This window comes from Narcine bancroftii, chromosome 13, assembly GCF_036971445.1.
Source record: "Narcine bancroftii isolate sNarBan1 chromosome 13, sNarBan1.hap1, whole genome shotgun sequence".
Taxonomy (NCBI): domain Eukaryota; kingdom Metazoa; phylum Chordata; class Chondrichthyes; order Torpediniformes; family Narcinidae; genus Narcine; species Narcine bancroftii.
Genome location: NC_091481.1, coordinates 42,360,407 through 42,386,079, shown reverse-complemented (window position 1 = coordinate 42,386,079; position 25,673 = coordinate 42,360,407). Strand labels below are relative to the sequence as shown.

General features: G+C 47.9%; 1 protein-coding gene across 1 annotated transcript in view; it reads left to right on the top strand.

The window, feature by feature from the left end:
* The first annotated feature begins 7,751 nt into the window (after window positions 1–7,751).
* The window catches only part of aldh1l2 (aldehyde dehydrogenase 1 family, member L2), a 94,018-nt gene continuing 76,096 nt past the window's right edge, over window positions 7,752–25,673 (top strand). Inside the window, exons 1-3 of the mRNA XM_069909979.1 lie at window positions 7,752–7,879; window positions 9,888–10,032; window positions 14,203–14,437. Coding sequence (XP_069766080.1) covers window positions 7,832–7,879; window positions 9,888–10,032; window positions 14,203–14,437 — 428 coding nt within the window. The 5' untranslated portion in view covers window positions 7,752–7,831. The remainder of the gene's footprint in view (window positions 7,880–9,887; window positions 10,033–14,202; window positions 14,438–25,673) is intronic.

The following is a 25,673-nucleotide window of genomic DNA, read 5'->3' as shown; positions in this document are numbered from 1 at the left end:
TCTTTTAAGTCCTCTACTTCCATTTCTACGATTATTTCTCGTTCTTCCACATTATCCACTCTTTTTCCTATCTCTGATATGACCATCTCTATTTTATTCATTTTTTCTTCTGCACTCTTAATTCTTCTTTTTATTTCATTAAATTCTTGTAATTGCCATTCTTTTACTGGTTCCATATATTCTTTAAAAAAAAAATATCCATTGTCTTGCCTTTCCCTTCTTCTTCCATTTCTCTATGTTCTTCTTCTTACTCTGGGTTGGCCATCTGTTGTTGCCTTGTTTTCTTTTTGCTCTCTTCTTTCTTGTTCTCGTTGTTTTCTGTGTTCTCTTCCTGTTGTTGTGTTGCAGCTGTCATTCTCAGCTGTGGAGAGCGACTCCTCAGCTGCTCCCCCCTCCCGTCAATGTTTTTTTTCATGCGCGGTTGCGCACTTTTACTCGGCTCCGCGAACCATTTTTGTAGTCCCGAGCTCGGGACTTCCACCGACCTTAGGGAGCTGGCTTCTCTCTCTGTGGTGGGCCTCCTCGGACAGGTAAGGCCTTCACCTTCTTCTTCCGACGTTCTTTTTTCTTCTCTTCTTCCCGTTGCTTTCAGCTTTTCTCTCATCGCTGCCATTTTCTTCTCACCTTTACTTTTACTTTGTTTTAATTTTTATTCTTGTACCTTTGTGTTTTGTGTGTTTTTTTTTCAACTTTTCTGGAGAGGGCTGGAATTCCCTGACCGGCCACTACTCCATCACGTGACTCCTCAAATGACTAATTTCTCAAACTTTGATTGACTTGGTAATATTAATTCTCGGTCAAAACATTTTATTAACAAATTGCCTACTTGATAATAAGCAAATAAAGTATTCTCCAATATACCAAACTTCTCTCTAAGTCTATTAAACGAAAGAAATGAACCTACTTCAAAACAGCCTTCCACTGATATCAGTCCCAGTTCTTCAATTAGGAGTTATGCATAGGAAATTGAATTAATTGATTCTGATATAATGGAGTTTTAACTGAAAACACATCCTTTGATCCTATTCCATATCCTCATCAAATGATTCCATACAGGTACTTTATATCGTAAAAGCAAAGGTTTCCATTTATATATAAAGTGATGTATTGATCTTTCCTGTATCTGGTCCATTTCCACTTTAGCCCTCATCGGTAGTTGATCAATATCAAATAATCTATTAATAAACTACAACTGTGCTACTTGATAATAATTTTGAAAATGTGGCAGTTGGAGGCCTCCCAAATCATACTTCCACGTCAGTTTTTGCATAGATACTCGAGATAGTTTACCTTTCCACAAAAACAAATGGACAACTCTATTTAATTCCTTAAAAACTTCCCCGGTATAGCACAAGGAATAGATTGAAACAAATATTGAATACGAGGATATATATTCATTTTAATACAATTTACCCGACTAATCAATGTTAACAGCAAATCTTTCCATCTATTTAAATCAGGCTTAATCTTATTTAATAATCGTAAATAATTTAAACTATACAAATGTTGATACTCCTTATCTACAGTTACACCAAAACACTTAATCTTATCCGACCATTTAAATTTTTTAAGTTGCATACAATCTGAATAATCCCCATCTGATATTGGTAATATCTCACTTTTATCCCAGTTTACCTTATAACCTGACATTGTTCCATAATATTTTAACAAATCCTGTAGAGGTTCTAAAGAATTCTTAGGTTGAGACAAATATATCAACATGTCATCGGCAAATAAATTAATTTTATACTCTCGTCGACCAATTGTAATTCCCTTATTATTTACATTTTGCCTAATTGCTTGAGCCATAGGTTCTATAACCAATGCAAATAAGGCTGGTGACCTAAACAAATTAAATACCTGCAAAATCTGTCCATTCGTCACCATCCGTGCAGAAGGATTGGTATATAAGAGTGGTCCAAATTTGAATCTTTCTAACACCTTAAGTAAAAATTTCCACCCCACGGTCAAAAGCCTTTTCATCATCTAGCATTGATGCATTGATTATTGTAATGAATTTAGTAATATTATCAGCAGATTATCTGTTCTTAATGAATCCTGCTTGATCTATATGTACTAGTTTTGGTTAAAAATTAGCCAATCTGTTTGCTAAAACTTTTGCTACAATTTTATAATCTACATTCAATAAAGATATAGGTTTACATGACACAACTTTTAATGGGTCTCTTTTTTTGGTATAACCGTCATCAATGCTCTTGAAAACGACTCAGGAAATAAACCTGTTTCTGTAGTTTGTTTAAGTACATCCATATACACCAGAAATAACAAATTGTGAAATTCTTTATAAAACTCTGTCGTAAAATCGTTCCTACCAGGTGATTTTCCACTTGGCATTGCCTACTTAAGTTCCAGATCAGTAAATGGACTATCTAACGACTTAATATCCTCATCTTCCAATAAAGGTGTTCAAATTTGACAAAAAAGAATCAATCTGTTCCATATCTGCAGTCCCATCAGATGCATATAAATCCCAATAAAAACATGAAATTCCTCATTAATCTCCTGTGGTTTATGTAATTCCTGAATTTCCCCGAACTGTATTAATTGTTCTAGAGACTTGTTCAGTCTTCAACAGCCATGCTAAAACTTTATGCACCCTTTCCCCTAATTTGTAATAATGCTGTTTTGATCTCTGAATCATTTTCTCATAGTTATCAGTTTGCTTTGTATTATAACGAGGCTTCAATTTAGATAACTGTATCTTGTTCTCTTCTGTTGCATTTTTCTGAAATATTTTTTCCAATACTGCAATTTCTTTTTCTACTTTATATTGCTTATTCACTTTAGCTGTATAGCTAATAATTTACCTCAGAAATATGCTTTTAAAGCATCCCACAACATAAATCTACTTTGTACAGATCCCTCATTTGTTTCTAAAAAAAACTTAATCTGATTTTTCACATACAAAATAAATTCAGGCCTTTTTAACAACATCTCATTCAATCTCCAACAATAATTCATTCCCACCAACGTTATAAGAACATTATAAGAAATCAACAACAATGAATGGTCTTTGACATGATTCTACTCTTATATTCCACTTGTTCAATCCTACCTTGTAAATGAGCTGATACCAAAAAGAAATCTATTCTTGAGAATGATTCGTGACGTGCAGAATAAAAGGAATAATCTTTCTCAGTTGAATTAATTCGTCGCCATATTTCAACCAAATTTAAATCCCCCAATTACCCTTTTTGCAAGTTTTCTTCACAATTTTTGGAGATTTATCCAATAGTGGATCCAAACAACAGTTAAAATCCCCTCCAACTATAATATTCTCATTTGATTGATTCAAATGTAAAACTGATCTGTAACAAATTGTACATCATCTTAGTTTGGTGTATACAAATTCATTAAAGTCCAAGCTTCCGAAAACAATTAACCTTCAAAACTCTTCCAGCATTTTCAGAAAAAAGATTCTAAAATAAAAAGCACCTTTTTGTGTATCAAAATCGCTACTCCCCTGGCTTTAGAATTGAAGGAAAATGCCAAGACATGTCCAACCCAATCTCGCTTCAGTTTAAAATGTTCCTTTTCCGGCAGATGGGTCTCTTGCAGAAAAACAATATCCACCTTCATCTTAATGTAATCCAACACACGTTTCTTCTTTATCGGATGGTTCACCCCTTTTACATTACATGTTGCAAAATTCAATTTACTCATTCTGTCTTAACAAATGACACCCAACACAACAAACCTTCACAAAAGTATAAGCTCCGAAAAAAAAACCCTCTTCTCTCTAAGTCTACCCAAAATAAAATTTAATTAAAAAAAAGTAAAACTAACCCCCCCCCCAAAAAATGAAAACAATTGCAACAAAGGGAATAAAAACCCCAAAAGTGGTACCCCCCTCTACAAACCGGGTGTGGTCTAAACCACTAGTGGCAGATGACTTCAGAAGGCACAGAGCCATCCACCCCCCCCACCTCAGCTGATATTCTCGTATCTCAAAAAATCACTAAGTGGTATTAAAGAATTCAGTCCACAACACCCATAACACCAGTTGCTTGATCTTCAACACCAACAGCACCAGAAACTTGATCATCATCTCTCCTCTGGATCAGATGTTGTTCCTCCACTTTCTTTCTGCTATTACCATTCCCATTCTGCTTTGGAGATCCCTGCGATTTCAATTGTTTCTGCAACTCAGAAATATGAGGATTATTTGGCAAAGAATTTGCAAAAGTCAAAGCTTCAGTTTCATTGTCAAAAAACTGTGCCTGAAAATGACCATAAAACAACTTCAACACAGCAGGTTTCTAAACACAAACCTATACATCAACCCAGCAGGGGATCTAAACGCAAACCGATAACCCTTCTTCCATAGCACAGCTTTAGCTGGATTAAACTTTTTACGTCGTCTTATCACATCCTGACAAATCTGGATAAAAAAAACTGTTACCCTGAACCATCATAGGACCCTGATTCTGTCGAGACTTCTGAAGTGCCAAACGCAAAATTATCTCATGATCCTGATATCGTAAACAACGAATAAGCACTGCTCGCGGTGGTTGATAAAGAAAACGCTTCCGTTGTATCGCTCTATGTGCTCTATCCATTTCCAATCCTTCTGGAAAAGCATCTTTTCCCAACATCTCTGGTAACCATTTCCGAAAAAACTTCACCGGATCTGTTCCTTCAATATCTTCTGGCACACCCACTATCTTAACATTATTACCGTCTACTTTGATTTTCCAGTGAGTCAATTTTCTTCAGAAATTCTCGTTTTTGAACATTCCATTCCGTAGCACAATGTTCCATATAATCATTTCTTTCAGGATATCATTCCACAGTATCAGTGCAATCACGAAATGCCCACCTAATGTCTTTAAATTAATCCTGCACCACATCTACTGCTCTCGAACATTTAGCTACATCTTGTTTAATTAATGACACATCTCCTCTCAATTCAGTCAATTGAAGCTTATTTTCTTTAAATCCCTGCATAACTTGAGTTGCCATATTATTCATCTGATGCATAAACTTCTCAGAAACCGACAAAGTAGTGTCTTCCTCCACTTGTAGTTTGAAAAGTTTGCAAAGTAGGTGATTTAATTCTTGAAACTCTTTGGGATTTTAGAGGCCTACCTTGAATAATTCTAGCAGCACATAATGTTACTGCTGCTTCATTTTCTGGTGTCTCAATTAATTCTTCATCTTCTTCCTCTGAATCCAAGGCCACCACCTCGGCCCGGGCTATCCGACTGTGGGTCAGCCTGTCAGGAGAGAGATGTCCCGGCAGCCTGGGCCCGGTCGGGGGTTGTACGCAAGCGCAACTCTTCGCACATGCCCAGATCGGCTAGGGCCCAGTAGCGCAGGCCTTCTTCCTCTGCACCTGGGTTCAGCATGTCGGTAGCTAGTCCGATGTGCTCCCCTTCTCCAAGGGATGGGTTACCATACTGGCACCATCTTGCGTTGCACAATGCAAGAAAGGCGCCGGGGTGATGGAAACCTTGGCCTGAGTGGTCTATTGGATCTTCGGCTGTGCCATAATCAACCTCTGTGCATCCTTCGATGAGGTAGGCCTCAATTCTTCAGCACTTTTAAACTGTGTCTTTTTTGTAGCTTGAGCCTTGTTACCTCTCATTATGACTATAAAAACTCTTTAAAACTTTTTCAGAAGTAATTTTAAAAACTGAATGGTCTTTAAATTTCAGGTATTAAAATTGTTCAGCTGGGGAGAGGTGGAATTACACGTCCTCTTCCTACGCCATCTCGCCACACCCCCCTTCTTTCAGCCTCTAATCGTGTTTTTCCCTCCCGTCCCAAGCCCCTTTCGCCTTCCTCAAGTACCACTCCCACTGTGATTCCTTGTTTCCTCATTTCTCCCGACGCACCCCTCTCTGACCCCTGCCACCCGTCCCTTCACCTCCTTCCTCACCACTACCCAGTGGTCAAACCATCTTTTCAGGTGAGGCAGAGGTCCGCCTGTACCTCCTTGACCCCAGTGGCGGATTAACTACCATCCAGGCCTAGGCTGAGCTTTTGTAAGGCCCCCACCTTACTTCGCCCCCCCCCCCCGCCCCATGACCCCCACTCTTTGTTGAATAGAATAAAGCGAAACTGTTCCATTTATTAGCCTTTGGTCTTGATGCCCTCACATATTCTAAATTTTTCTGCCAGGCATGTGCTGGGAATTCACCAGTTGGGGTTTGGTTGGAGGAGGGAAGGAAAAACTTCATTAAAATCAAACAAAACTTTACCTGACAGAAGTCATCTGCTAGCCCTGAATAATTTGAAGTTCAATAGTTACAAAAGAATAAATAAAATTATTTCTAAAAAATGTCTTGATACAAAATAACACAGAAGGGAGTCTTGTTTTAGAAAGTAAACCTCCTGTGAGCAATGCTACATGAGCCTAGTTCTGCCGCAGGAGGCAGACCTCAGACACATGTGCGAGCAGTAATTGACAGGCGGCATTGGGACCGGCGGAGCCTGAATTGATAGATGGGACCAAGACCCCGCTGCTGATTGACAGGTGAACACGTGACTTCTGCAAGGCTTGATTTGGCAGGTGGACCCAGGACTAACATGATGGGCCCTCTTACCTTCCGGGCCCCTATGCTTCAGCCTACTCTGCCTAATGGTTAATCTGCCACTGCTTGGCCCTCATCGATCTCATTTAATTCTCCTGACACAGCTTCCTCTGCACTGGTGAGACAACGTGCAGACTGGTGGACATTCATAGAGCACCTTCTCTCTATCCATAGTGGCCTCCTGTTTCAAACGCTCTTCCCATTCCCTTATTGATCTGTCCATTGCCAGCCTTCTCTGCTCGCAGATGAGGCGCAGTGTAAAGTAGGACGACATATTGTGTGTAGATTTGGCCAACTACAGGAAGGGTATCAATAAGAATGAAGTGCAGAGAAGATTTACTAGGATGTTACCATGACCTGAGGAACTGAGTTACAGGGAAAGCTCAAAGAAATCTTTGTTCCCTGGAGATTGAGGGGAATTTGATAGAAGTATGCAAAATTCTGAGGGGCATCGATAAATGTAAGCAGGTTTTTCCACTCAGGTTGGGTAAGGCAAGAATGAGAGGACATGGGTTAAGGGTGAAAAGTGAGATGTTAATTTAAACATACATTTCAGCCCACAAGTCTGTGCTGCCCAATTTACACCTCATTAACCTACACCCCAGTATGGTTTTTTTGAAGGGTGGAAGGAATCTAGAGCCACGAAGACACGGGGAAAATGTACAAATTCCTTACAAACAGCTCAGGATTTGAACCCCAGTCAAGTCCCGATCGCTGGCACTATAAAGGCATTGCGTTAACCACTACACCAACTGTGCTGCCCTTAAGGGGAACATTAGGAGGAATCTTCACACAGTGAGTGATGAGCCGCCTTCAGGCTGCTGCATTCATGTGCAGGGGATGACCTCCCTGCTCCTGCGATTATCCCGCCCAGCCCGCCTCACAGGCGCCTCCTGCGCTTTCAAGTGGCCTCCCAACAGCCGCATATTGGCATAATATCTGGCTTTACAAGCGAGGAATTTGGCCACCTGAAAGTGCCTACAGACAGACCCAACCCCAGTTGTGAACACACACTTTGTGCCTCTTCCTTGACCTTCTCACTGTGCAGATGATGAGCGTACGTGCAGTGCGGCTGTCAGCCCTGGGTGAGTCGACGGACGTACGGACCACGGGGAGCCGCGGACCACCTACTGGATCTCCTCAGCGGGCAGCTTCAGGGCGATGGCCACGGATCGGGGGCGGGGCGGACGGGCTGCGGGGACGCGCATGCCCTGTGTCGGGCGCGAGCTACGGTGGTCTGGCATTCAGTCACTGCGCTGCTGCTCCGGGGAACCATGCTGAGGGCGGCCGGCCCGGCGCTCCGGCGGCTCTCCACGTCGGCGGTGAGGCGCGGCGGGCGGGCGGCGCCGTCTCCCCGGGATTTCTCCCCCCACCCCATCCCGGGATCTCTCCCACGTTTCCCAGTCCCCACTCTCCCCGTGATTCCCCCTCCCCCCCGTCATCTCTCCCCGGGATCTCTTTCCCCGTTCCCCCGGGATCTCTCCCTCGTCCCTCAGTCCCCACACTTCCCCGACTCTGCGGGATCTCTCCCCCGTCCCCCCGATATCTCTCCCCTCGGGCTCTCCCTCCTCCCCCCTGGATCTCTCCCCGTCCCCCCGGGCTCCGCGACCTATCATCGGGTGTCAATCTTTTCTCGCGGCCCCACTCACTTCCTTCTTCGCTTCCCGGTCAGAGTCCGGAGCTGCCCCGTGCTCCGAAGGGTAAGTTGGTGCCACTTGCCTGGCCAGACCTGCCCCATGCCCGATCCCGCACCCCTGTAGCCCCGCCGCTCCGACAGACAGTCCTGACACCCCTGTCACGGTGCGGCGCCGCTATCCGAAGGACATGTTGCATCAGGCTTGGTGTTGGGCCAGGAGCGGAGCCGGCCCCGCCCCCGTCCTACCCCGCCTCCAACCCGCCCCCGTCCCACCCCGCCTCCAACCCGCCCCCGTCCCACCCCGCCCCCAACCCGCCCCCGCCCCCGTCCCGCCCCCGCCTCCAACCCGCCCCCGTCCCACCCCGCCTCCAACCCGCCCCCGTCCCAACCCGCCCCCGTCCCACCCCGCCCCTGTCCCACCCCGCCTCCAACCCACCCCACCCACCCTGCCTCCAACCCACCCCACCCACCCCGCCTCCAACCCCCCCCCCCGTCCCACCCCGCCTCCAACCCGCCCCGTCCCACCCCGCCTCCAATCCGCCCCTGTCCCAACCCGCCCCGTCCCACCCCACCTCCAACCCGCCCCCGTCCCACCCCGCCTCCAACCCGCCCCCGTCCCACCCCGCCTCCAACCCGCCCCCGTCCCACCCCGCCTCCAACCCGCCCCCGTCCCACCCCGCCTCCAACCCGCCCCCGTCCCACCCCGCCTCCAACCCGCCCCCGTCCCACCCCGCCTCCAACCCGCCCCCGTCCCACCCCGCCTCCAACCCGCCCCCGTCCCACCCCGCCCAGATCCCCACACCCCTACTCCGCCTCCACCCGGATATCTTCGCTCCTCTCGTCCACCATCAGCGTCAGGAGGATCCAGTCCACCACTTGTCACCCCCTGCCCTGGTCTTCTCTCCAATCCACACCCTCCCCCTCCTCTTGACCCTCCCTGCCTTCATCCCGTCTCCTCCACTCCCCAACCCTGACCCCTCACATCCCCCACCCCTTACCTCCTCTGCCTCTCCTCCACCTCTCCAACCCCCAGTCTCTCTCCCCCTGCCCTCCCTACTGCATCCGCGTCCCTTGCCCCCACCTCCTCACCCCACATCTCCCACGCCCCCCCCAGCACTCTCAATCTGTATTTTGTTCCTTCCTCTGTCCAGACCCCAATCCTGTAATCCTCTCTGCATCCATTCCCCCACCACTTCCCATCTCCACCCCTCTCCCCATCTCCCCTTCCTCCCCATCACCCCTCCCTTCCCCAACACCCCTCCCCCTCCACCCCTCTCCCCATCATCCCCTCCCCTATCTCCGCCCCCTCCCCTCCCCTCCTTGACCCCATTTCCACTCCTCCCCATCTCCAGCCCCTCCCCCATCCACCCCTTCCCCCCTCGCCCCTCCCCGTCTACCCTCTTCCCCATCTCCACCCTCTCCCCATCTCCTTCCCTCTCCCCATCTCCCCTCCCTGGCCCCATTTCTATCACACCCCCATTTCCATCCCTCTCCCCCATCTGTACCCCATCCACCCCTTCCCCCATCTCACCCCTCCCCGTCTACCTTCTTCTTCCATCACCCTTCTCCCCCCTCTCCCTCATGTCCCCCTCTCCTCCTCCTTCTCCTTCCCCCTCTCTTCCAATCCTCCCTTCGGGGTACCTGGCTGATTCCCTCCAGCACTGAGGTTTGATTCAGCTTTCTTTGCTTTTCAGGTTTGTTACCAAAATAAGTTGAAAGTTGCTTTAATTGGGCAGAGTTTGTTTGGGCAGGAGGTTTACAGCAACCTGCGGAAGCAAGGCCACAAGGTGGTTGGTGTATTCACAGTCCCTGACCGGGATGGGAAGGCTGACCCTTTGGGTGAGTGAGAGTGCACCCCAGTCAGTAACACACTGCATTCATGCTTCTTTCACCGTCGATGCTAGACCATAAAATGTGGGAGCAGAAAAGAGTCTGCTCCACCATTCTCCCACTCCCCTGCCTTCTCCCCATACCCTAACTATTCAGATACCCATCAATCTCTACCTTAAATACACACAATGTCCTGGCTGCAGAGCTGCTCGTGGAAGCAAATTCCAGAGGTTCTCCACTCTCTGGCTGAAGAAATTTGATCACATCACTCTTTTAAATGGGTTCCCTTCAATCCTGAAGTTGTTCCCTCTTGTCCTTGACTCCCCTACCATGGAAATCAACTTTGCCACATCTACCCTGTCAAGGCCCTTTTAACATTTGAAATTATTCTATGAGATCTCCCTCATTCTTCAGAACTCCAAGGAGTCCAGTCCAAAAGCCGTCAAATGTTCCTCATCCCTTCATTCCAGGAATCATTCTTTTAGATCTTCTCTGAACCATTGCCAACACCAGTTCATCCCTTCTTAAATAAGGAGCTCAAAACCGTTTTCCAAATGAGGTCTCACTGGTGCCTTATAAAGCCTCATCAATGCACACATCCCTGTCCTTATGGAGCAGTACAGTTAGCGAAACAGCACCACGCCTTTACAGCTCCAGCGATTGGGACTGATGTTCGAATCTCACACTGTCTCTAAGAAGTTTGTACATTCACCCCGTGTCTGCAGGGTTTTCCCCAGGGGCTTCAGTTTCTTCCCACCCTCCAAAACCTACAGGGGGAGGTGGAAGAGCACCAGCTGACATGTGGCAGGTGAATACAGGGTGGGGGAAAGGATTTGAGGAGCTAAGCGGTGATGGGAGAAGGGTCAGGCCTGAGAGGGACATTCTTGGATAGGAAGGAAGGGGGAGGAGGGAAGCTGGTGATTGCAGAGGAAATGGAGGAGAGCCAGCATGGATTTGTGCTGATCTTACAAAGGGAAATCATGGCTCATAAACGATGGGAAACTTTAAAGAAGTAATAAAGAAGGCAAAGCAATTGATGTTATTGATATGGATTTTAGTAAAGTGTATATAAGGTCCCACATGGTAGGAAGGCTCAGGCATAGGAAGATTAGGCCAACTGGGTAAAATTTGAGTGAAACATGAAAGTCTGCAGATGCAGTGATTGTAGTAAACACACCAAAATGCTGGAGGAACTCAGCTGGTCTTTCAAGGTCTATAGGAGACAGAGATATATTGCTGATGTTTCAGGCCTGGAATAAGCAGAATAAGCCAGAAGCAAGAACTCTCAGAATTCAGACAAAAGGGGAGGAATCCAGACCAACAAAAGGTGTTAATTGGATGTGATAAAGGATTAGGTGAGAATTTATCATGTCCTTGTGACAGAGATGGAATGGATGGGGAAAGGCAACAGGGGAAGAAGTGGGGGGTTAACGAAAGCCAGAAAGGTCAGTATAAAGATCGGTAATTGTCCCTTCAATTTACAGATGGTCTTAGTCTGACAGTGCTTGAGACCATGGGCAGGCATACCAGCAAGGGAATGGGATGGAGAATTGAAATGGGTGGCCACTGGGAGAACCGTGCTATTGCAGGGGACAGAGCTGAGGTGCCCAGTGTAAAGTAGGACAACATATTGTGTGCAGATTTGGCCAACTACAGGAAGGGTATCAATAAGAATGCAGAGAAGATTTACTAGGATATTACCATGACCTAAGGATCTGAGTTACAGGGAAAAGTCAAAGAAATCTTTGTTCCCTGGTCTCAGTCTGACAGTGCTTGAGACCATGGGCAGGTATGCCAGCAAGGGAATGGGATGGAGAATTGAAATGGGTGGCCACTGGGAGATCCGTGCTATTGAAGGAAACAGAGCTGAGGTGCTCAACAAAGTGATTTCCCAGTCTGTGCCTAATCTCTCCAATGCAGTGGAGACCACAGCGGGAACACTGGATGCAGGAGATGGCTCCTGCAAATTCACAAGTGAAATGTTGCTTCACTTGGAAGGACTGTTTGGGGCCCCGAATGGTGGTGAGGGAGGAGGGAGCATCTCCTGTGGTCACAGGGGTAGGTCCCAAGGGGACGATTGTTGGGGAGGACAAGGGAGACATGGAGGGAACAGTTTCTGTGGAAGGCGGAGAGGGGGAATTTGTGTCTAGTGGTGGGATCATGTTGCAGGTGGGGGAAATGGTGGAGAAGGATGTGTTGGATGCAGAGGCTGGTGGGGTGGTAGGTGAGGACAAAGGGAATCCTGTCCTTGTGTGTGAGCGCGGAGGGGGCCAGGACAGATGTTTTTTTAATAACTATTTATTTGAAAGATCATTAGTAATAATACAGAATACATTCCATAAAGACAATTTTATATGTATATATATGAAAAAATAATAAAAAAAATCCCCACCCCATTAGCTAGCTCTCTTAAGGAGAGCCAAAAATATATAAACAGAAACTATATAATAAATCAAAGTACATTTAAATGCATATATTCCAAATATGGTAACCACTTATTAACAAAAAAGAATAATTGTCATGCAGATCATATGTAATTTTTTCCATAACAATACAAGCTTTCAATTTATTTTGCCATCGCATTAACTATGTTATCTTTCCATGTACTTGCTACACATTTTCGAGCTACAGACAATGCTAAATATACAAATGCAATTTGAAATTTATCCAACCCTAATTCCTTTAAAGGAATCATATAACCCATTAAAAAATAGATGGATCTAATTAACGGTAACTTAATGTCATATAATATTTCCAAAATTAATCTAATTTCTTGCCAAAATGGTTGTACATGAACACAAGACCAAACAGCATGTAAAAAAAGTACCAGAACATACACCACATCTAAAACAAGAGTCCGAATGACTAAAACCATATTTTTTCAATTTCTCTGGGGTTAAATACAACTGATGTAGAAAGTTATAATTAACCATTCCATCCCACACATTCGTCAATTTAGTAACTATCATGACACGTATCTGCCCAATAATCTTCAGGAAAAACAAATGCTAAATCATTTTCCCATTTAAGCTTAGATTTTTCCCATTCCGGCTTATCCATATTGACTTGTAATACTTGGTACATAACAGAAATATAACCCTTTTTTGGTACAGAAAAAAATCAAAGACTCGAATTCCGTCAATACAGGTAAAATCATCTCTACTATACATTATCTTTCACCAAAGCTCGAAGTTGATAATAAACAAACAAAGAATTTTCAGCAATATCAAAACGCTCTTTCAGTTGATTAAAAGAAACTGTCTTTCTACAAAACAGTCCTGTAACATCTTTATACCCTTAGAGTCCTAACTCTTTAAATGATTATTAAACATTGAAAAAGGAATAAGCTGATTGTTATATAGTGGAGTTAAAATTGACAATTTACCTTTTGATCCTAAAATCTTTTTTTTAGTCCATACCTTTAATAGATGTTTTAATATCGGCATATTATATTCCCGCAACAAATTTACATTTCATCGAAATATAAATTGATGCACCTCAACTTCAGAAATACAAGCCATCTCAACTTTAGCCCAACTCGGGGGTTGGTCCAAATCCATCAGTCTACTAATAAATTTCAACTGGGCTGCTTCATCATAATTTTGAAAATGAGGTAATTGAAGCCCACCTAACGCATACTTCCAAGTAAGTTTATATAATGCTACCTGTGGTAATTTACCTTTCCATAAAAATTCTCTCATGGCTTTATTTAAATTCTGAAAAAATCCCTTTGAAAGAGAACACGTTATTGATTGAATTAAATATTGAATATGGGGAAAAATATTCATCTTAATACAATTAACTCGACCAATTAAAGTTAACGGAAGATCTTTCCATTAAATTAAATTTGCTTTAATCTTTTTTAATAAAGGAACATAATTGAACTTATATAAAGATTGATACTCAGTATTTACAATTAAGTGAAGTTGTTGCTACATTTCTAACCTCAAAACATTAGGCTGGTTTCAAAGTTCCTGACTGATAAGGAGAGCAACAGCCTGCCCTGGCTGGGACACAGGGAGGGAGGGGAGCTGTACAAACCGCCGGGTGGGGTGACAGAGCAGGTGCTGGAACTTCACTGACCTCCTTCGTGACCTAAAGGCCATCAGAAGGCACAGGATAAACCGGAGCTTCATTTACACATGTAGAAGCTGAGTTGAGCATTTGCTTTCTCCTCAGCGGTTGCAGCAGACAAGGATGGGACCCCTGTCTTCAAATTTCCCAGGTGGAGGTTGAAAGGCAAGCCAATTCCCGATGTCGTGGAAGCCTACAAGTCTGTGGGTGCAGAGCTGAACGTGCTCCCATTCTGCAGCCAGTTCATCCCCATGGACGTTATTGATCAGCCGAAGCACGGATCAATCATCTACCACCCATCACTGCTTCCTCGCCACCGGGGTGCAGCTGCTATAAACTGGTAAGAGAATCGTGTCACTGAGCAGTATGAGGTCCTGGGTGCACTGTGAAGGGTCGAGTTCAGTGTCATCTGACTGTCCGTGTACAACCCAACAAAACAGCATTCCACACACCACTGTACACATGCACGCTCAATAGCGAGGACCCTGTAGGATGGTTGGCTGCTTACCTTCCATCAATGCAGAAACCAGTGGTTTGTTTTGGAAGAAAAGGCAGTTTCAATTTTGTCAATGTCAGAAAGATTTACAGAAAGGAAACAGCCCCCTTTGGCCCAATGTCTGTTCCAATGACAGTGATGACCCGAGCAAGTGTCTGTGTGTACCACATATTCCCCACAACCATTCCCAATCTCCATACCTGTCCAAATCCCCCGACATACCCAATCCCAACATCGTCCCTGTTCTCCCCGACCTGTTCCCAATCCCCCCAACTCGTTTCCATTCTTATCCCCGATCTCCCTGACCCATCCCTGTCCCCATCGCTGTTCCCCCGACACATCCCCGATCCCCCTGCCATCTCCGTCCCCATCCCCGATCCCCACAACCCATTTGAATTCCTATCTCCGATCCCGCCCAATCCATCACTGATCCCGTTCCCAACTCTGATCCTCCTGACCCAATCCCCCCACCCGACACATCCCATTTCCGTCCTTGACCCTGATCACCCCGACTCATTCCCATCCCCAACCTCGATCCCACCGACACATCCTGTTCCCGTTCCTGTCCTTGACCCCAATCAACTCGACTCATTTCCGTCCCCATCCCCGATCCCCCAGACCCAACCTCGATCCCTCGACTCATCCCCAATGCCCTGGATCCATCCCCAATCTCCCCCCCCCCGACACATCCCAAATCTGCTGGACACATCCCCGATCCCTCAACCAATCCCCGATCCCCCTGGACACATCCCCAATCCCCCTCAACAAATCCCCGTCCCCCTGACCCATCACTGATCCCTTTCCCATCGCTGATTCCCCCCGGCTTGTCCCAACCCCGATCCCCCCCAACCCATCGTTCCCATTCCTGGCCCCGACCCATTTCCGTTCCCACTCCCGACCCCGATCCCCCTGACCCATTCCTGTTCCTGACCCATTCCTGTTCCTGTCCCTGATCCCCCGATTCGTTCCCATCCCCATCCCCGATCCCCCTGACCCGTTCTCATTCCCATCCCTGATCCTCCCAGACCCGTTCCCATTCCTGATCCCCCGACCCCTTCTCGTTCCCGTCCCTGATGCCCTCGACCTGTTCCCATTCTCAATCCCCCCCCCGACCCATTCCCTTCCCCACCCCTGATCCCCCCAAACCTGTTCCCATTCCCATCCATGAACCCCCGACCTATTCCCGTTCCCATCCCTGATCCCCCCGACCTGTTCCCGTTCCCTTCCCTGTCCCTGATCCCCCCAACCTGTTCCCTTCCCTGTCCCTAATCCCCCCCCCGACCTATTCCCGTTCCCATCTCTGATCCCCATGACCTGTTCCCATTCCCTTCCCCATCCCTGATCCCCCTGACCTGTACCCATTCCCATCCCTGATCCCCTGACTTGTTCCCATTCCCTTCCCCATCCCTGATTCCCCCCCTGACCCGTTCCCTTCCCCATCCCTGATCACCCTGACCCATTCCCATCCTTGATCTCCCCGACCTATTCCTGCCCGTCTCCAACCCCCCAACCTGTTCCCGTTTGCGTCCCCAATTCCCCCAGATCCGTTCCCATCCTGATCCCCCCGACCTAATCCCATTCCTTTTCCCACCCCTTCCCATTCCTGTCCCTGATTCCCCCCAACCCATTCCCATCCCAATGCCCCCAACCAATCCCGTCCTATTCCCGTTCCCATCCATGATCCCCTCCCACCCATTCCCTTCCCCATCCCTGATCCCACGACTTGTTCCCATTCCCGTCCCCAATCTCCCCGACACATTCCCATCCTTGATCCTCCCCAACTCATTACCGTACCTGATCCCCTAACCTGTTCCCATTCCCTATCCCCCTGACTCATTCTCGTTCCTGTTCCTGATCTCCCCCAACCCATTTCCGTCCCTGACCCCAATCCCCCGATCTGTTCCCACTCCTGATCCCCCGACCTGTTCCTGTCCCCGATTCCCTCGAGACCCATTCCCAATCCCGATCCATTCCTGTCCTTGACCCTGATCCCTGACCTGTTCCCATCCCCGACCATGATTCCCCGACTCCTTCCCATTCCCATCCCAAAACCCCCCAAACCATTCCCATCCCTTATCTCCCCAACCCGTTCCCGTTCACATCCCTGATCCCCCAACCCGTTCCTCTTCCTAACCCTTATCTCCCTGACCTGTTCCTATCCCTGATACCCCAATCTGTTCCCATTCCCGATCCCACTGACCCATTCCTATTGCTGTCCTGATCCCCACGACCCATTCCCGTTCACATCCCCGATTCCCCTGACCTGTTCATGTTCCAGTCCCTGATCTCCCCGACCCGTTCCCACCCCTGATTCCCCCCCGACTCATCCCCGTTCCCATCCCTGATCCCCCCAACCCGATCCAATCCCCGATTCCCCCTGACCCGTTCCCATTTGCATCTCTGATTCCCCCAACCCATTCCTGTTCCCATGCCAAATCCCCTTGACCCATTCCTCTTCCCATCCCAGATCCCCCCCGACTCGATACCATTCCCATCACTGATTCCCCCCCAGACCCATTGGCGTTCCCATCCCCGATTCCCCCTGACTCGTTCCCATCCCAACTCCGATCCCCCGACCCGCTCCCTTTCCCAACCCCGATCCCTCCGACTCTTTGCTATCCCCAAACCCTATCCCCCCGACCCGTTCCCATCTCCGATCCCTCCGACCTATTCCCATTCCCGTCCCTGATCCCCCCCAACCCGTTCCCATACCCATTCCCGATCCATTCAACCTGTTCCCATCCCCGATTCCCCCAACCCGTTCCCATTCCCTTCCTGAGCCCCCAGACCCATTCCTGTTCCCGTCCTGATACCCCGACCCACTCCTGTTCCTGTCCCTGATCCCCACGATCCATTCCCGTTCCCGTCCCTGATCACCCCGACCTGTTCCCATCCCCATCTCTGATCCCCCCCAACCCGTTCCCATACCCATTCCCGATCCACTCGACCTGCTCCCATCCCCGATTCCCCCAACCTGTTCCCATTCATTTCCTGAGCCCCCAGACCCATTCCTGTTCCCGTCCTGATCCCCCGACCCACTCCTGTTCCCATCCCTGATCCCCACGATCCATTCCCGTTCCCGTCTCCGATCGCCCCGACTCGTTCCCGTTCCCTTTCCTGTTCCCATCCCTGATCCCCCCCCCCCGACCCATTCCCATTCCCATCCCTGATCCCCCCAACCTGTTCCCGTTCCTGTTCCCAATGCCCCCGACTTGTTCCCAGTCCAGATCCCCCCGACCTGTTCCCATTCCCATCTCCGATCTCCCTGACCTGTTCCTGTTCCCATCTCTGATCCCCTGACCTGTTCCCATCCCCGTCCCTGATCCTCCTGACCTGTTTCCGTTCCCGTCCCTGATTCCTTTGACCTGTTCCTGTTCCCAATGCCCTCATCCTGTTCCTGTCATCAATCCCCTCTGACCCATTCCTGTCCCCATCCCCGATCCCCCCTGACCCGTTCCTCTTCCCATCCCCGATGCCCCTGACCCATTCCTATTGCCGTCCTGATGCCCCCGACCCATTCCCATTCCCATCCCCGATTCCCCCTGACCCGTTCCCGTTTGCCTCTCTGATCCCCCCGATCAGTTCCTGTTCCCCTGCCAAATCCCCTTGACCCGTTCCTCTTCCCATCCCCGATACCCCTGACCTGTTCCTGTCCCCAATCCCTCCCAACCTGTTCCCATCCCTGATTCCCCCCAAACCCATTCCCATCCCCAATCCCACTGACTCATTCCATCTGTGGAAGATTAAAGTAGTACTCACTGCGAGTAATTGTTGGTGTTGCACTGAATATTTGGAGCCTGTCTCAGTTGTATGAATGAAAATTTATCTCAATATTTTCTTAACAGCTGTAATATTTCTAGCATTTTCCTGTAAGGACTTTATTAATGTTGTATTTGTGTGTTGAACCTGGTTTTTTACACTTGCACAATAATTGTACCAGTGATCTTGTCCTACTACCTGTAGTGAAGGCACTCAGTTCCCTGAATGTCTACTCTATCAGCTGTTCCCACATAATCCCCACTGGAAAATTTGGCAAGCACCGTTTAAATTGTGTGAATGGTGGTTGTTAGTAATTGAATTTGTTTTGTGCCTATTTCTGCCACATCATTGCATTTCAAATCTAAAACAAACTGTGTGCAGTGCTCCTTTTTGAGAGAGGTATAGATAGAGTAAGTGGAGGCAGGCTTTTCCACTGAGGCTGATCTACTGAACTGGGTGAAAACTGAAATGTTTAAAGGAAATTTAGGGGGAATTTCACAGAGAGAGTGAGTGGTGAGAATGTGAAGCGAGCTGCCAGCTGCAGTGGTGAATGTGGGCTTGATTTTGACATTTAAGAAAACTTTGGATAGGTACATGGATGGGAGGGGAATGGAGAGATATGGCTTGGGTGTCAGTCAATGGGAGAGGGCAGAATAATAGTTCAGCACAGATGGGCCAAAGGGTCTGTACGTGCTGTAGTGTTTACTGTTTCCATCGCAGCTCCAGGTATTGGAGTTCACCTTCTCTGGGGTTGTTTTCCCGCTGCAGTATTAATATTGTCAGCAGGGACCAGCTTGGAGCCATCCCTTTGCTTGCCTCATTGCTCAGCCGGTGCGCTGCTTTGTAATGTGTTCCAACCATTCCTCAGCCAATGACCAGGGCTAGTGGGGTCTCAACTTCTGTAATTACATCTTTCATCTGGGCATTTGGATACTGAAGTGGCTAAACCAGTAATCCTGTGAGTTCTGCTGTTCTCTCCTCATTGCGCCTGTGTCAGGCGTGGCAGGAAGATGGTGGAGAGGTTGAAGGGCAATTGATGAACCTGACAGGAACACTGTTCAGCCTGTAACTGGGCTACTTTGCCTGTTGTGGCTGTTCTAAAAGAAACATCAATTCTACTTGTCTGTCCTCACATTCCTCCCCATCTTGCCCAAGAAAATACTGAGCTTCATTTCAATATCTACTCTTAATCTGTTTCTCCTGCCCTTTTGGGCTCTGCATACGCTTGCTGTGTGAAATGAGATTTTCCTCGTTTCCCCCCTCCCCTCAATCCTACCCATTTACTTGACAAAACTAATTGTGTCACGAGTAAAACCAAGACATCTTCTCACACTGTTGCTTTGTGCTGGGCGAAGACAGAGTGGTGCAGCTGGTTAGCTTTCATGGTCCAGCATCCCAGGGTCAATCCTGGTTGTGGGTACTCCTCTTGGGCATTTACATGCTCTCCTTTGATCATGGGCATTCCACGCACCCCCCCCCCCCCGGTTTCTTCATAAATCCCAAGGACCTGAGAGGTAATAGTTCCACCGAGTGTGTAAGGGAGTGGCAGAAAGCAGGCAGCAGTCAATAAGGGGACTGACGCGCAGTAAATAACTCGAGAGGCTGAGACGGAATTACAGATCTACAGGCTTTTATTTCCCAATGGACAGGGACCACATCTTGTGCCGTGACCCAGGCTTTCTGGGGAAGGGTCTAGAGCACACATGCCAAACTCTGGGCCGTGGGCCAAATTTGGCCCACGATATAATTATATTTGGCCCGCAAGATCATTTCAAAAATGTATTAGAGGTGGCCTGCCCTGCAGCAAGAGCCGATGCTGTTTTTTGGTAATGTCACCCCCACCATCCTCCCCCTTCATTGCACATCCTTCCCCATTGTAACACGAGAAATTGTAACACGAGAAGTCTGTCGATGTCATCAGCCGGCAAGCCAGTTGGAAGGCTCCCCGCACAACCAGTCACTTCTCCCACCTGTCGAGCGGTGCGGCGGATTGGCGAGCGCCTGTGATTTCCTGTCGGCGCGACGGGCATGGCAGGCTGCGCTCGGCCCCCGGGCAACGCGAGCCCCGCGCGACTGGCACCGGACGGCCCTTCCACAGCGCGAGCGCACTTCTCCCGGTCACCACGGCCTTCAGCGCTTGCACCCGCGCGGACCCCAGGGACGGCTGGTTCGGCCCTGCACGTGAAGAGAGAGATGGTGGCTGTCCGCAAAGGCTGATCGGCAGCGCGCTGGGCCTGAGTGGGTGGGTAAGCAGGGGTGAGCAGAGGGTGTAGGTGAGGAGTAATGGGCAGGGGAAGTTATGGTGGTGCGAGGGGCAGTTAGAGGGAGGGATGAGTAGAAGAAGGGGTGGATAGGGAAGAGGTAAAAGGGGAGGGGCAGGGCGAGTAGGGGAGGGGTGATTAGAGGGTGAGAGACGGGTAGAGGGAGGAACAGGTTGAGGGGAGAGGCAGTAGAGGGGCGTGTATAGGATGGGGTGGGTAGAGGCAGAGCGAGTGGAGTTAGAGGTGAGTAGAGGTTGGGTAAAGGACTGGTCAGGTAGAGGGATGGTGGGTCGAGGGTGAATAGAGGCCTAGAGCCTGAGGAGTGAGCAGGAAATGCTGAGTCCTGATGCAGGCCAAAATGGACACAGCCTGTGAATGCTGACTACATCTCCACAGGGACCAAATATGTTTCCCTCAGGTCAAGCAACGGGTGAACTTGAGCTACCTACTCCTGACTGTAACATTATCCTCCTAAAGTTATATCCTAAAGTTTAACATTACATATGTTGAAAGAAGAGAAAACAAGCATATGTTGTTGAAAATTTTCAATAAATATTTAGTTCGGCCCTCGACTTAGTCCAAGTTTTTAATTTTGGCCCTCCGTGAATTTGAGTTTGACACTCCTGGTCTAGAGGCTTTATACAAGGTCAAAAAGGGAGGGGCCACAGGATGGGGCGGTGCCAGGTAATCAAGAGTAGGGCAGTTCACCACAGGGACATTAGCAGGAACTGACTGCAGTGAAGCCACCTGGTTTAATTTGAACTGATCCGTGTGGAATCCTGTCACTTTGCATTGAACCAAGCACACGCCTGTGAACTGGAGGCCCATGGTGAACAGCGTTGCTTCCGAAGTCTGCAGGAGATGTGTGGGGAAAGTTTTCTTCTGCAGTGATGGCTGCTGGAATGGGCTGCCAAGAATGGTGGTGGAAGCAGATGCAATAGTAGTGCTGGAGGCTCCCAGGCAGACAATATGCAGGAATCGCGGGACATGGATTGTGTTGTGTCTCTGTGTTACTTGGGAGGGCTTCTTAAATAACTGAGAGATGAAAGATTCAAATAACTAAAGAGACTGATGCCTTCCACCATCTCAGGTAACTGTTCACACATCATATACATACACCCCACAGTGGTGGACTACAGTTACTACAGTGATAAAGATGTATACTTATGCAGTTAAAAGTAGTTCCCATTATCCTAACTATAACATCTCTCCTTCTCAAGATAAAGGAATTTTAGTGTTCTTTATCACTTTCTTTCCAATGCAACTTAAGTACACTAGTTTATTTACACAACTAATTTTAAATAGTTCTTATTGATATTGCACTGGTGGCCATCTTGTGGATTTGGCTGTGACCATTGGGCTCTGTGTTGCTGGTACACGTGGAGGTGATGTATCTTGTTGTGCTTCACCTGACAACCGTTGTGTTGATGTTTCCGTATTAGTGGTTGTGGTCTCTTCATTTGATACCTCACTTGATGTTGGTGTTACCAGCCTTACTAGTATAAAAGCTCCTCAGCTGCTTGCCAGAGTCTGTCTCGACAATGTATGATCTTGGTGTCTCAGCTTCTCTGACGACCTTTGCTGGGGTCCATGTTTTCAACATCGGCTCTTGAATATGCACATGGTGCCCTCTGAAGAGTTCTGGCAATATTTGTTATAATGCTGGCGTCCTTCTTCTCACGTGTCAGTAGTCTTCTTCTGTTTTCCTCCTGGTCTTCTGGAGGGTGTATTTTGCTCGGCAGAGTTGTTTTATATCTCCTGCCATTTAGAAGTCCTGCCGGGGACTTCAAGTCAGCCCTTAAAGGAGTTGCTCGTAATGATAGAAGAGCTACACCTTCTTTTGTTTCGTGACATTTAACTAGTGTGCATTTCACAGTTTACACTTGTCTTTCAATGAACCCATGAACTTTGGGGTAGTATGGGGATGATGTAGTGATGTCAGACCATACTCTGCAGCCAGGTTTCTGAATTCTTGTGACGTGAACTACGTTCCATTGTCACATATTACTTGCTCGGGTATTCCTTGTTCAGCAAGGAGTGCTCTCATTTCTGAGGTGGTAGTTGACACTCTCAAGTCTTTCACCCTTTTGATGAACAGGAACTTAGAGTAGTAACAGGCTTCTATTAAATACCACTCTTGATTCTCAGTGAACAAGTCTGCTCCCATTGTGTGCCATGGCCTGGCAGATACTTCTGTTGCATTTTTAAAATAGCTTTTGAATGCCAAATTGCACTTCTGCTGAAACTTTTTAAATGATTCAACAATATCTTCAGCCTCCCCGGCCATCACTGGGTGAATTGTCGTTGCTCCAGCCATTTTTTTCTCAATAATGTTTTTTCTCTTCTTCCGCTTCATATTTCAGTGACTTACAATCAATTGTATGGTTTTATTCTTGTTCTCTTATACTGCTGCCACCATGTTGTGTCTCTGTGTTAGTGGGAGGCTTCTTAAATAACTTAGAGATGCAAGATTCAAATAACAAAAGAGACTTTACTTACTGATGCCTTCCACCATCTCAGGAAACTGTTCGCACCTCATATTCATACGCCCCACAGTGGTACGATACATTTACTACAGTGAGAAGGATGTATTCTTACGCAGTTAAAAGTAGTTCACGTTATCCTGACTAGATAACAGATTGCATGCAGGCAGCAGGGCTTCAGTTTGATTTGGGCATCTAGCTCAGTGCAGACACATGGGCCTGTTCCAATTATAGATTGAAGACTCTCTCCACAGATTCAACTGAGTACTTCTAGAAATTTGTTTCAGTTTAACACAGGAAGAATCTCATTTAAAATTAGTGATTAAATCTAAATAGTCTTTTAAAGCTGACTCCTGCTGCATTGCTGGAGACTGTGGGCCTGGTGACCTTTCAGTCCAATCTTTGTTCCAATCTCTGCTGTGTGGGCAAAGCAGTCATTGGATGTGGTCTTGGAGATGGTGACATGGAAGGGGTCCAAATTCCCAGCTGGGGTATGAACTCAAGCTCTGAGGTGAGTGGTGAAGATCTTCGGGGTACTAAAAGTTATGGAGAGAAGACAGGAGTGGGGTTGAGTGGGAGCGGACGTAGTGGGCTGAACTGTAGGAGTGGTCTGTGCCAGCTGCAGCTGAAACCACGGAAGGATCCTCAGTGAAGATGTTTTCCGGTTTGTGGGAAGGGATGGGGATCTGGTGGGACATAGCCATTCCTGTCCTGAAAGATGGTGTTTTTTACCCTGTTGCCCTGGAACCTGCACGTCCCCACATTTTCCTGCTCAGGTCTCTGTCACTCCACATGTTGAATTACTGTGGTGGCCATTTGCCACATCTGCCTCGAGAAATCTTGCTCATGGTTGGTACCTGTCAGTTTTTCATACTGCACCGTCCCTTATCCTGTCCCCACAGGTGATCCTTTTACTCGTCTCCATCACAGAAGATGGAACTGGCAATGAGAGACACACAGCACATCACATCAGAAACAGGACAAATCCATCTGGCTTGTCGAGCCTGCTGCCCCACCCAACAAGACCAAGGATGATCTGATCTGGACCTACCCATCTGTTCCCCACCCACCCTTGATCCCCCCATGATGCAAACATCACCAGAGATCTGTGAATGTGAAGTTGAGCTTGCAATGTGTAGATGGGATTACAAAGCCCCGACCTTTTTCAACCTACCCCACACAAAAGCTGTGTGCGTTGTCCTCTTCCAGAGTTCAGTAATGTTGGTGACTATTTACCTTGGCCAGGGATTGATGGGCATCTTGACTCGAGGGAGAATTTGGTCGGTGCATTACACAGAAATCAGTAAACGTCTCTTTCCCCGCACGGGGTGTGTTGAATGAAACCCTCTGAAAGGCTCAGAAGTGCAGCTGCTAGTACTCACTGGGTGGAGAGCATCTTCTGACAATGTGCGGTTTGAAAAGATAAACAACATAACGTCCAAGAAAGCCCCGCCCCCTGAGGATCGGGTCCCTGCAGACCTGCAGCTGAGCTGAGGAGCGTCCTAGCCAGGGTGAACCCACACAGAGCAGCAGGGCCAGGCAAAATACCTGGTCAGGTGCTGAGGGACTTTGTAGACCACCTGACTGAGGTCCTGACGGATATCTTCAACATCTCACTGGTGCAGTCCACTGTCCCCACAGGATTCAAGGCAGCCACCATCATCCCGGTGACCAAGAAAGTGACAGTAACTGAACTAAATGACTACTGCCCAATGGAACTGAGCTCTGCGGGTCTGTACCCAAGATGGCGGCGCCTCTGCTCGGCAGTGACTACGAGAGGTTGCAGACTTGGGAAGCAGTGGAGCGGCGCAGGACACCAGAAACGGAAAAACAAGCACTGTTCAGAAGGAGAACGCTCACTTGCACCCATTTAAACTACACCCTGGTATGTTTTGAATGTTGGGAGGAAACCGGATGCCCCCAGGGATCAGAGGGAGAATGTAGAAACTCCTTGCAGGCAGCATGGGATTTGAACACTAGTCACGATCGCTGGCACTGTAACGGCGTGATGCTAACCACTACGTTAACCGTGCAGTCCAACCCATCGGCATCAATATCAACCTCCAATTACTGACAACCCTCCCCACCCTATCTATCCCCTTGTTTCTCTTACTGCTTCCCTCTAGCTTCCCTCCTTCTATTAGAGAGCACTTTTCTCAGCCTCTGGCCCCTGCACCTCTTACCTCTCAGCTCCTCTCCCCTCCCACCTATATCGACTGGTCAGCCTCTGCTCCTCCTCTCCCCCCCCACCTTCACACTCCTGAAGAAGGGTTCAAGCCCGAAGTGTTGACTGTCTGTGGCTTTCATTGTGTGCTGCCCACCCTCCAGCTCTTTGAGTACTGTTCACACTTTCTGACCACCAGCTTTCCTTCCTGCTGCCTTCACCCTGTGAAGTGTGCCTGAACCACTCACAACTTGTGTGGAGCAGAGCGAGAAGTACTCTGACTGAAAGGTCATCATCGTTGCCTGGCTGGTTGTGTGGATGTGCTGTCACCACTCAATCAGCCAGAGATAACCAGTGGACGGATGGATGTGATAAAGGTGTCACTCTTGTCAGTTGTCACATGTTGGTCATCA